The 11,869-nt window shown below is 41.4% G+C and overlaps 2 protein-coding genes across 3 annotated transcripts; one reads left to right on the forward strand and one right to left on the reverse strand.

Annotated features, from left to right (window-relative positions):
• The first annotated feature begins 44 nt into the window (after positions 1–44).
• Positions 45–10,183, forward strand: ap1g2 (adaptor related protein complex 1 subunit gamma 2). 2 transcript variants are annotated; one of them, XM_088396261.1, is made up of 22 exons: positions 45–308; positions 739–947; positions 1,193–1,317; positions 1,619–1,760; positions 1,873–1,969; positions 2,053–2,129; positions 2,371–2,466; positions 2,712–2,792; positions 2,891–2,989; positions 3,072–3,127; positions 5,740–5,853; positions 5,932–6,072; positions 6,361–6,415; positions 6,648–6,770; positions 6,905–6,994; positions 7,088–7,215; positions 7,389–7,493; positions 7,575–7,722; positions 8,612–8,774; positions 8,888–9,039; positions 9,221–9,319; positions 9,412–10,183. In XM_088396261.1, exons 2-22 carry the CDS (start codon positions 747–749, stop codon positions 9,505–9,507), a joined length of 2,388 nt encoding a protein of 795 aa, XP_088252387.1. In that variant the 5' UTR covers positions 45–308; positions 739–746; the 3' UTR covers positions 9,508–10,183. The 2 variants fall into 2 exon arrangements, with proteins under 2 accessions (XP_088252387.1, XP_088252386.1); XM_088396260.1 differs by having other exon boundaries at positions 45–267.
• Positions 10,184–10,242: 59 nt separating this feature from the next.
• Positions 10,243–11,819, reverse strand: nedd8l (NEDD8 ubiquitin like modifier, like). Its single transcript, XM_088396263.1, has 4 exons — positions 11,660–11,819; positions 11,189–11,236; positions 11,028–11,110; positions 10,243–10,952 (listed from the first exon to the last, which is right to left on the reverse strand). The coding sequence occupies exons 1-4, from the start codon at positions 11,675–11,677 to the stop codon at positions 10,832–10,834; spliced, it is 270 nt and encodes an 89-aa protein (XP_088252389.1). The 5' UTR covers positions 11,678–11,819; the 3' UTR covers positions 10,243–10,831.
• Positions 11,820–11,869: the final 50 nt, after the last annotated feature.

Raw genomic sequence — 11,869 nt, forward strand, 5'->3', positions numbered from 1 at the left:
TAAATGGAAGTTTATTTTGAAAGGTCAAGCATGGAAATGACTCACCACCGATATTCTTTGATGTCCATTCATGAAGACAGCGCCAAAGGTGTCGAGGAAGGGAGTCTACTAGTCTTTTTGTTTTGTTAATGGTCTTTAGTCGTTAAATCTACGTATTATTCGTTATAATTTCAGCCATAACCTTTCACACAAGTCTCCTGCCATGCTAATTAATATAGATTTTTAGCTTGACACCATCTCCCACGGTTAGCTCGGCGCTATCTCAAGGTTAGCCACCGGCTACACTACCTGAGTGACCTGTCTTGCTGGTATTGGTAGTATTAAAATAACTTTTTTTTTTTTGGTTAAAATGTCAACGTCTCTTTCCTTACATTCAAAAGTGACGTAATGTGTCGTTAGTGAATACACTTGTATTACGTCCATTCACTATGTGTTGAGCACTAAAAACGAGTTCAGTTTAAAACCAAAAACGTTGTTATGGACTAATAAATTGAACGTTTCAGATTTTGAAGTAAATTTACTCCATTTTACTGTATTGTAACATTTTTTTCTATTGCTCACTCACTCTCACGTCACACTTTCTCTCTCTCTCTCTCTCTCTCTCTCTCTCTCTCTCTCTCTCTCTCTCTCTCTCTCTCTCTCTCTCTCTCTCTCACACACACACACACACACACACACACACACACACACACACACACACACACACACACACACACACACACACACACACACACACAGACACAGCCATGTCTCCATCGATTCCACTGCAGGAGATGATCCGGGCCATTAGGTCGGCCAGGACCCAGTGCGAAGAGCGGGGTGTCATCCAGAGGGAATGCGCTGTCATCCGTGCACAATTCAGACAATCTGACAACGATGGTCGATCTCACAACCTGGCCAAGCTTCTCTATGTCCACATGCTTGGCTATCCTGCACACTTTGGTCAGGTGAGAAGATTTGAGTGTGATGAGGCAGATGATTGGCTTTCGCCGTAAGATGCGATTGGCAGTCCAATCTATTATATACTTCTATGAATGTGGCTCATGCTGCAGACACACCGGAAACCACAAATTACCCCGCCACACCAATCAAAGGCTATGAAGGAAGACCGACCAAGTGGACCAACGAGTACGCCCTGGTTCTTGCTTGGCTGTTTTAGAGCTAAAGTTCTTGTTAAAATTCTTCCTGTTAGATGGAATGTGTCCGGATGATAGCCAGCCCTCGCTACAGTGAAAAGCGTGTAGGATACCTCGGAGCCATGATGCTGCTGGATGAGAAGCAGGATGCCAGTTTGCTCATCACCAATTCCATAAAAAAGTAAGAATGTCCATTGCAATCACATAGCCCTTTGAGGAATTAAAAAATAACTGCGCAGTCGACTGAGTTTAAATTCAATGGCTGCAATTATGATATGTCGAAACTGATGGCTATTTTTTCCATTCAATTGTGCATATACTACTTGTCTGACTGGTGACATAAACCTTTTGTAGCAAATGTACTCAAGAGTTATTCCAGGAGACAAAGTTTGGTACAACATATAAGGCGAAAGTAGTAATAAGAAATGACAAAGTTTTCATTCATCATATAAAACAGCAGCTATGTGCTTCTTGCTTTTCAGTGACCTGTCTCATAGTAGCCAGTATGTGCAGTCTCTGGCTTTATGCACTCTTGCCTGTATTGGCTCGGCTGAGATGTGCAAAGATCTTGCCCCGGAGATTGAGAGGCTGCTTCGAGCCCCCAATTCTTACATTAAAAAGAAGGTAAAGATCCTCTCGTTATTTCCATACCGCAGTTCAAAGAAACATTGGTGATGCTGAGCTTGTTTCTGCCCCTTCGTAATATGTTTCTGACGCTCTTCTCCTGTTTACCCAGGCTGCACTGTGTGCCATCCACATTGTTCGAAAGGTTCCAGATCTCGGGGAGCTCTTTGCCCGAACGGCTCGCTCTCTCCTGGCCGAGAAGCACCACGGTCAGTTTACCTTTGACATCTGTTTGAGACAAACATTTACTCAATTGTTTTGTGTTCAAGGTTTTGGCTCTGTTTGTCTGAAGGTGTGCTCCATGGTGCTGTAGTGCTCATCACAGTGCTGTGTGAGTGTAGTCCAGATACACTGGAGCGCTTCAGAAAGGTGCGTAGATGACACACGCACACTCAAACATATTCACACGCACATTTTGGGCTGATATGACAAAGTAAGTTCATTGAGGGTATTAACAAAAACCCGTTAAGCATTTTCAAGAACATCATACTACAATATTTGTCCACTGGCCTGCAGCACTCTGCATTTCCATTGACATTGTAAAACATCTTCAGGCAGTGTACCTACTCGAAATTCTGCCCTTGACTTTAACATTTAACGTGTATTGCAGACGGTCCCAGATCTGGTTCGCATTATGAAAAGCTTAGTAACTTCCGGTTACTCTCCAGAGCATGACGTGGCAGGGATCAGTGATCCTTTCCTACAGGTTTGTCTTCACTCTAATACTGCTGGAAATCGTGATTTCACTTATCAAAACAATCGTGATATTTTTTTTTCATTATCAAGCAACCTGTTATGATGGAAATTGGGAGCTCTTTGTATGTTGAAAGATATTTTCTGTGAAGATTTAAGATCCTGATCATGTATACACACAAAAAAAACTAAAATATCACACACTGAAGAGATGTTAAATGCTAAAAGAATAATAAAACGAATGCCTTCCATTCACAGGTCCGCATCTTGAGACTGCTGAGAATCCTCGGGCGCAACAATGAGGCAGCAAGCGACACCATGAATGATCTCCTAGCTCAGGTTATACTTCTGCTTACTACAATGCGTGCACCATGCTAGCTGTTTGATTTGTTTACAACAGGTCAGCTAATGGATGATTTTTGTGTGTCACTGAACAGGTAGCTACCAACACAGATAACACTAAGACCGTGGGCAATGCTGTGCTGTATGAGACTGTTCTCACGGTGCTGGACATCAAATCCGAAAGTGGCCTCAGGGTGAGAAGACACTTTTTAAATGGGGGCATGCCTCATTCACAATAATTATAGTCGTTATACTGAGTAAGATGAATTCCCTCAGATCCTGGCTGTGAACATCCTGGGCCGCTTCCTCCTGAATAACGACAGGAACATTCGGTCAGTGCATCTTAACGGCGTTCGACCCCCACTTTGTATTCCTTGGTTTCATCTCTTCCCCCATCCTCAGCTTCTTTCCCTGTACATTTTCGTTCCTCGAGGCCACTGGCAACTTCTTGACAGGTTGTCATCAGTCTGAGCTATCTCAGCGCCTTGCCGTGGTACATTATCTCTGGAGCCACACTAGAAGGTCACTTTCTATCTGCTAGGCAGAATGAAGGCTCATCAATTGTTCCTCTGGGCTTTGTTATAGTAATATTTTTCCCAGCGCTTATCTTTAAGGGACATGAGGTCACTTTACAGGGTTGTCTGGTTTTTACCTGCAGGAGGCTTAATCGTTTTGTGACCATGACGGAACAGTTTTTTTTGTTTTGTTTTGTGACAGCTGTGGTGATAGTACGTCAACATTGTTTTATCAGAATGACAGATAAATCATTCACTAGATTAATGTTATTTTATTTATTATTTAATTGTTATTCATTATTATATTTTTCATGATTATATTATTATTTCATTTTTATTATATTATTCATTAGTATATATTTATTATATAAAAGTTTTGGGCTGAAATAAAAGTTTTGGGCTGAAAATATATTTTATTCAATAATATTCTCAACCTGTTTAACCCATTATGCATTTGGCTACACAAAATATTACCGTATTTTCTGGACTATAAGTCGCTCCGGAGTATAAGTCGCACCAGCCATAAAATGCCCCAAAAAGTGAAAAAAAACATATATAAAACGCTCCGGAGTATAAGTCACATTTTGGGGGCAATTTATTCGACAAAATCCCACACCAAAAACAGTCATGAACGATCAACAACAGGCTAAACGATAGAAACAACAGGCTAAACGATAGGTATGCTAACGTGACAAACACAAACAAAGAGCTGAGAACGGGGCTGACGTAACATATAGAGTGATTAAGGACAACTATTACATGAATAACATGTTTATAAAACCATCGGTGTCACTCCAATTCATTAAATCCATCGATCGTTCTTTGTCAACAATGGGTGCGCGCGGCTGAGAGCGCTTGCTCTTCAAAATATTCCACAGGCTCATATAACGATAGATAAACTATATTTCAAATAACTATAATATAAGCCAATAATATTATCAAACCATCCGTGCACTTTAAATCCATTAAATCCATCGATCAAATTCCTCGTCCTTTGTCAACATTGCCGCGCGTGCGCCCTGACGTCAGCCTCGTCTTTATTCCACAGATTTAGTATATAACTATATTGTAGCGTTAACAAAGTACAAGGATAGACGTGGGTTTGGTAAACGGCTCTTTATCAAACAAAACAAACTTCCAAGCATGTGGCGGCGTAGACTTCCAGACACGAGAGCTCCATGGCATAGGACCGGGCGTGCGTAATGGCCATGTCCGAGCCCCATGCACCGTTCGCGGACAGCCACTTGGCCAAGTGCCGGCCCCCGACTCAGTAGAGTAGGACAGGGCGTGCGTAAAAGCCATAATAGTTTTTCAAACCTTCTATGTCACTCCAAATCCTTAATTCCTTCAAACTCTTTGTCCTCCGTGTCACTTAGAAATGATCACCGCTAATGATGCCGGAAGTCCTTACGTGGGTACGTTTGTCCTTTATGTAAACAACCGCCACGCCGTGCCACTGACATCACTTAAAATAGTAATCCATTGGTACATCACGGTTCTCCAAACTTTCTTTCTGCTGCTTGATTACTGTTTTCAGCTGCATATTTTACAACTTGAAGTTTGTAACCTGCAAAATATGAGTTTCTTTTTGGTGCCATTTTTCTTAAGCCCACCCAGTTGATGAGTCACGGCCAACGGTGAAATTTAGAGCGCCCTCATCCAGTTTCGTCTGAAAATATAATTTTTTTCAGATGTAGTTTTTTGTTTTGTTTATTTGGTCGTTTTATCAAAGTCAAAGTCTGCTTTATCGTCGATTTTTTTTTTTTTTTTTTTTTTTTCTTCATATACTAAGACACACAAAGAGATTGAAATTACGTTCCCACTATCCCTCGGTGAGATAGTACTCGTATGCATACAAGCAACACAAAAAAAACCAAGAAGGCACAAACAATGAATAAATAAGAGTGTTGAATAAATGATAAATAAACAAATAATAATAAATAATAATAATAAATATAAGAGGAGCAAAAATGGAGCAAGTGTACATACAGCAGACAGTGAACTTGGATATGGTGCTTTAAAGTGTTAATTGCTTTATTTGATGTTTTCTCTATTTTTTATGTTTTGAATATGTTCAAGATAAAGATATAAAAGCATGTGAAGTGATCAACTATACTAAAAATAACATGGGAAGTGGTCAAGTATACTTGTAAGTAAGTGATGTCTTAATGATGAAGTAAAAATTTGTGAAAAAAAACATATATAAGTCGTTCCTGAGTACAAGTCGCCCCCCCACCCAAACTATGAAAAAAAACGTAACTTATAGTCCGGAAATTACGGTAAATTGATCCAACATGACCTTTTTCAGGGTATTAAACTAAAATTCAACAGTGGAATAGGTTAACGAAAAATCATGCCAAGTCATTAATTGCAATTTTTCAGCTTGCCCTTCCTATTTTGCAGATTTTCTTGTTTTTGTTTTTGTCCAGATACATTGCCATGACCTCCCTGCAAAAGATCGTTGGGACAGACAACATTGCCGTACAGCGTCACAGAGGAACCATCGTGGACTGCTTGAAAGACCCGGATGCTTCTGTCAAACGGTAACACACATATTTTTCCACACATTTTTTTTTCAGTTTCAAACATGAGCTAATATCCAGTTCCATCCATTTGTTCAGCCGTGCATTAGACCTCTCCTTAGCATTGGCATCCGCCAGCAACATCCGCTCCATGATGAAAGAGCTGCTCATGTTCCTCTCCTCCTGCCCACCTGAACTCCGAGCTGAAACTACCAGCGGGATATTCTATGCTGCAGAGAGGTGAGCGAATCATGCACATGCTCTTTGGTATAGTCGTAGGCGTGCAAATATTCACAATGGCATGATACATTGGCACTCTCTTTGCCCAAAGCAGGGATTGGTTTACTCCCATTGTGTGGCACACATCTTCACTGTGTGATTGTTAAAAACGCTCAAAGGCATTACTGTATTGGTATGACACTATCGCCACACTTCTGTGTGTGTCTGTGTTCACGGCCACGCAGACACGGATGAATTTCCCTGTGTGTTTCTGATCTGCTCTAAAGCACCATTGTGTGTGTCTGTCAGGTACGCACCTTCCCAGCGCTGGCACATTGACACCATCCTGCATGTCCTCACCACGGTAAACACAACGTCACACATTGTATGAAACAATTTTCATTTGTGCTGGGTGGTGTAAATGAAGCGTTCGAAGGGGGGAAAGGTTTGTTCTTCCAAAAGTTCTTGAACAGCAAGGTTAACTGTTGGTGGTGTATGCGATGGAAAGGGATGTTGAGATATATTGCATCAGCAGCCGTGTGTAGAAAGGTGTGTGTTAATACGCTCCTGTTTGTTATCCATTCCTACACTGCAAGGCTGGAGGTGATGTGAGAGATGAAACCGTTCCCAACTTGATCCTGCTCATCACCAACGCTTCTGAGCTTCACTGTTACACCGTCCACAAACTTTACCGAGCGCTGCTAAGTGACATCTCTCAGGTGTTGTCCTCGTTTTATTATGTTGTTGACATTTTATTATTATGAATTTATTTGTGATGCTTGATTTTCTTTTTTTCTATACAGACATTTGTCCAAATACAATTGCATCTAAGTTACTTTTTATTACTCTGTAGCAACCACTGGTTCAGGTGGCCTGCTGGTGCATTGGAGAGTATGGAGATCTGCTACTCAGAGGAGAATGTCAGGAGATGGAGCCTGTTGAGGTCAATAAACCACACTGGTTCATCATTTGCTTTTTTATGGGAAAACATTTTTTTTTTTTTTTTTAATTCACCATTGTCAATTATTGTAATTAGGTGACTGCGGACAGTGTGCTGGAAGCCTTAGAAACGGTTCTCCAGTCTCACATGTCCACCCCGACGACAAGGGGCTTTGCTCTAACTGCCACCATGAAACTGAGCACCCGCATCATTGACAATGTCGAGTAAGACACACAACCCAACAACATAAACACAACTCACTGTTTATATTTTCTACTTGGTAGTATTCTAGAGTTACATTGCTGATTGAAATATTTCTATTTAAACTGGGGGAAAAGCTGATAAACCCTTTAACTCCATTTCCGTATGTCCATGTCTTCCTGTTTTTTTATTTTAGTCGAATAAAAAGCATTGTAAGCATTTACGGCAGCTGCATAGATGTGGAGCTCCAGCAGAGGGCAGTGGAATATAACGCGCTCTTCAAAAAATATGACCACATGAGGTTTGTGTGGATTTTCATCTTGGAGGGGAAGAAGAAGTCGATTCTCTTAAAAATGTTGAGCTGTTCACTGTGTGTCCACAGAGTAGCAGTGCTGGAGAGAATGCCTGTGATTGACAGGAACTCACCAGGTCATACCAACGGGGACTCGATGGGGGGCGTCATCAAAGAGTTGGAGGTGGACAAGGTGAAGCAGAGAGAGACCCTACTGCCACAACTACCTGCTAACCAGGTGATATTCCCATCAATGCACTTCTCCTTCTGAAAGAATACAATATAAGTGCATCTGAAAAGCGTTTATTTAGCTCTACTGTACAATGTAGATCATGTTTATTTGCATAAACCATCTCTCCTGACCAATTATTTCATTGTTGTGTGTTATGCTAAAGCAATGGAAATGAAACTCAACTAACCAGTTTATACGTAATGTTCTGTCTGGCATGAGATCACTTAGTGAGTCAGCACTTGTGAATTTCGTCCGCCAACATGAGTGGCATTGTTTTGTATCGTGCTGTGTTTTTATTTGCATATCCGTTAAGGAACTGAGTTGGGTGCTTCTCAGGAAGTGTGGTCTTGAAGTATGACATCAGAGCCTAAAAATAAACCAGGTCAAAACCAGGTCAAAATAATACATGCTTTAAATCAAGCCTTCCTGCAATACGAAAAAAAACTTGGTAGGTGATTTAAAAGATGTTGACTTTGTGTTTTGCAGCAAACTAATTGAACTTGCCATTCCGCCAGAAGCATACAGTCATTTACCGTAGTAGATCGTGAGTGCCACCGTGTGGAAATAATGGGCGAACCAGGAGTGTTGTCAAAATTGTGACGGCTCTTTTTCAAATACATTCACACACAAGCAACAGCACAAATTGCTGTCAAGTTGTTGATTTGATCTCTGCGAGATCTCTGCGATATCGTAAGCAGCGAAATCCGGTGATTGGTAGTAAATGAAAGAAGGTAATAGCTCTCAGTGAGTCAGCATTTGAGCATGCAATTAGGCCACACTTTGTGAGAACCACTCAGTTCAAATCGTCCGTAAACTCTCGCTACTTTATAATCTAAGGAATGTGATAACGGATGCATGGACTTCTTCTTTCCTCCCGTGTTTGTGTTTTATTAAGGTATGTGATCTTTTGAACCTGCTTGGGGACTCGGAGGAATCCGTTCGGGCGGGCCCAGCTGAGGGTGACAAGGTACCCGTCCAGTCCATAACCACAGCCAAGCCTATTGGAGGAGAGCTTTTGGATCTGTTGGGCGGATTTGAGCCCACCCCCTTGGCATCAGGTTTGAGTGCTACACCCACACTGCTTATTCAAAGGCATCTCAAGATGTGCAAAGGGGGTTCGTGTTTTATTTGCGTAATCTGTATGACGTTATCAGGTTGCTTTATTTCCTAGCCCCTGCAGTGACAGTGTACGAGAAGAACGGTGTGACTCTGACGCTCAGCTGTGAGAAACAGTCCGACTCGGCCGTGAGGGTAACCCTGAAAGGCTGTAACTCATCTGACTCGGACATCACAAGCTTCAGTCTGCAGGCTGCTGTGCCAAAGGTTTGTGGCCAGGAACTGAGCACTTTGAGACACACAGTTGGGAACTATTAGTAGGACAACTATGATGAGGCAAAGCTGGGTACTCTCAGTATTTGCAAAAACCAGAGACTACTAATTTCAGGTTGTAGAATGACATGAACGAAGTGTTAGGTATCCACGTCTGTGTATTTGATGGTTTCAGAGTGTCCACTTAAACATGAAGGCCCCCAGCGGAGACACGCTTCCTGCAAGAGGCTTGGCTCATGTGACCCAGTTGGTACTTCTCAACAATCCAAACAAGGTGACTACCCATTTTCATCTTTTCCATTGTAGCAATGGTTTCTTGAGCTCAACCGCAGAAGGAAAAAGTGTCATCTGACCCATTTCCCCCAGGTCAACCTTAAAATGAGGATACGGATATCTTACTCAAGCCAAGGATCTTCCGTTAGGGACACAGTTCAAATTGATTCCTTTCCTGGACTTTCTTGATTGGCTCCTATCACCAGACATTCCTCAGATTCACCATTTGGTTGTTTACTCTGATGCTGAACTTTGATAAAGAAGTCATCTATTTGATATTGCATTCAAGACAAAAGTAATCAAGTATTGTTTTTCCAAGGTCAGCAGGCTAGATATAATATTCAGGGTTTTGAGTACTGTAGTTGATTTGACCTATCCTATGATTGTCTTTGATTTCTTTGAGATACTGAATGTCTTGTAGCACTCCATTTGTACTCCCTCCAAATCAATTGGTTAACAGGACATTGCCAACTAATGAACTGTCACCATATCGTTACACTCATAGCTCCCCTCTTCTCCTGTGCCTTTTATTCTTTGTGCTCAAAGGTTTCTTATTGTTAGTAATCATTCAATTACATTGCAATCAGCATTACTTGATAAATCGTGCAGAACCTCTTGAAGAATAGTCATGTTTATTTACAGTCACTCTTAAGTTTTAAGGTCTGTGTCGCATTAATTGTTCTCAGTATTTTTATTTGAAAGACCAATCCACATACGCTTACATTCAGAAGTCCTCCCAAAAACTGCAAAGTGTCTGCAGTGGTGTACTGTGGCTGGTTAAACTGTTCCAGATCCAAGAACACTACTTCATGTTTGAATTCACACTCATTTTCTAATAAATGACGGGATGATTTCAGCACCTTAAGCAGCAATGTGTATTCTATGCACATTTGAGCAATGTGCATTGGAAAAAAAGTGCAAAACCCAATTTAAGCATTTATTGACAATTTCCACAGCATTGGTTAATTGTCAATTTATGCACACGTCGTCGTCCTGAAAGTTGTTGGATTCAAGATTCAAGAGTTTTTATTGGCCAGGTTTGAGCATGCCAAACAAGGAATTTGACTTCGGTACATCACAGCCTCTGTTTAACATTTAGGTGACTAACAACACTCAGGACATGTGAAAAATATTCTCAAACATCCCCTGATCTTAAACTCCCAAGAGGGCAAGGAAAAAGCCAGCTAGGGGAAATGAGAAACCTTGAGAAGAGACCACAGATGGGAGGGTCCCTCTTCCAGGATGACCAGGCTGCAATGGATGGATTTAGCTACCTAAATGTTGGCTGAGAGTCAAATTCCATGCTCAAACTTGGCAAATAAAAAAATTGAGATATTGAGAGTGGCCTGTACAAACAGGGCAAATGCAGAAAGCCAATGTGGGTCACAAAAACATTCACAACAGGTTTGCTTTTGAGTGTGGGAGGGGTCATTTGGTTGTTATGGTAACATACTTTAATGATGTTGGAACACCTCGAGCATTGGCACACAGCTGGCATTGCGTTAAGCGCCATTCATGTTGAGGTGAGTAGTACATCGGGCGTGTGAAAGGCTTCCCCCCCTCTTAGCGCCAACACCAGATGGAGCACCGAGCCTCCCTGGATTTTGTAGTCTGCTGCCGTCTTTTCATCGTTCCTGAAAATCATAGGACAAAATATGCATGACAATTACACTTGAGGGGAAAAAGATTGTCACTGTGAAAGAGCTCACATCTGTTTCCCACTGTAGATGAGTCTTTGTTGTTGAGGGGGTATGCCTTCTTTTTCTTCCACCCTTTCTTTAATTCGCTCCACCTAGAAAGCCAAACAAGATATCAGATGAGTGTCTATCTTGAGTGTTATTCAAGAGGACAAGATTTGAAATGTCTTTACCTTGTCTGTGGGCTCAATGTCGATTTCGATTTCTTTTCCAGTCAGAGTCTGAAACAAATAAAAGCCCTGGTCTGATCCACATCATGGAGCCAGCATTTTTGAGTTTGCGTGCTAGATATTCTGTTATATCTGATTGTAATTGCTATTTAGATCCGCATTCGTTATTTAAACCCCATGTCTGCAGAACTGGGGGAGGGGGGGGCTCCACATAATTAGAAGTTTTACTTTTCAGGTGTAAACTCTACAACGCAGAGCATAAAGATGACGACGTAACAGCAACATATGAGGTGTCAATTGCAAGAGATTTCACGCATATAAAATGACGCCTCACAAACGTATTGTTCATAAGAAATACAGCGGCAAAAGTGCAACCTACACAATATAGCTACAAAATGAAACGGTCGTTTCATTTGGAAAGATCCCTCCAAAGAGCAGACTTTCTTGTTTGACTTCAGATGACAAATGCCTTACCTTCACTTTGATCAGCATTTTGAACGAGGAATATGACAATTTGAAATGATCTTAACATGTAATGAATAAAGCGATTTTGTAGTCTGAGTAGATCTAAACTGGTCGCCGGGATGATTCAGGATTACTTCCTGTGTAACATGCTAAAGGTTCCGGAAGTGACGTTTGCGTAAAATATTTGTCCTTTGTTCCGCTTTGCAGGCTTGTATTTAG

This window comes from Syngnathus floridae, chromosome 14 (assembly GCF_059516105.1).
Source record: "Syngnathus floridae isolate MCC-2025c chromosome 14, RoL_Sflo_1.0, whole genome shotgun sequence".
Taxonomy (NCBI): domain Eukaryota; kingdom Metazoa; phylum Chordata; class Actinopteri; order Syngnathiformes; family Syngnathidae; genus Syngnathus; species Syngnathus floridae.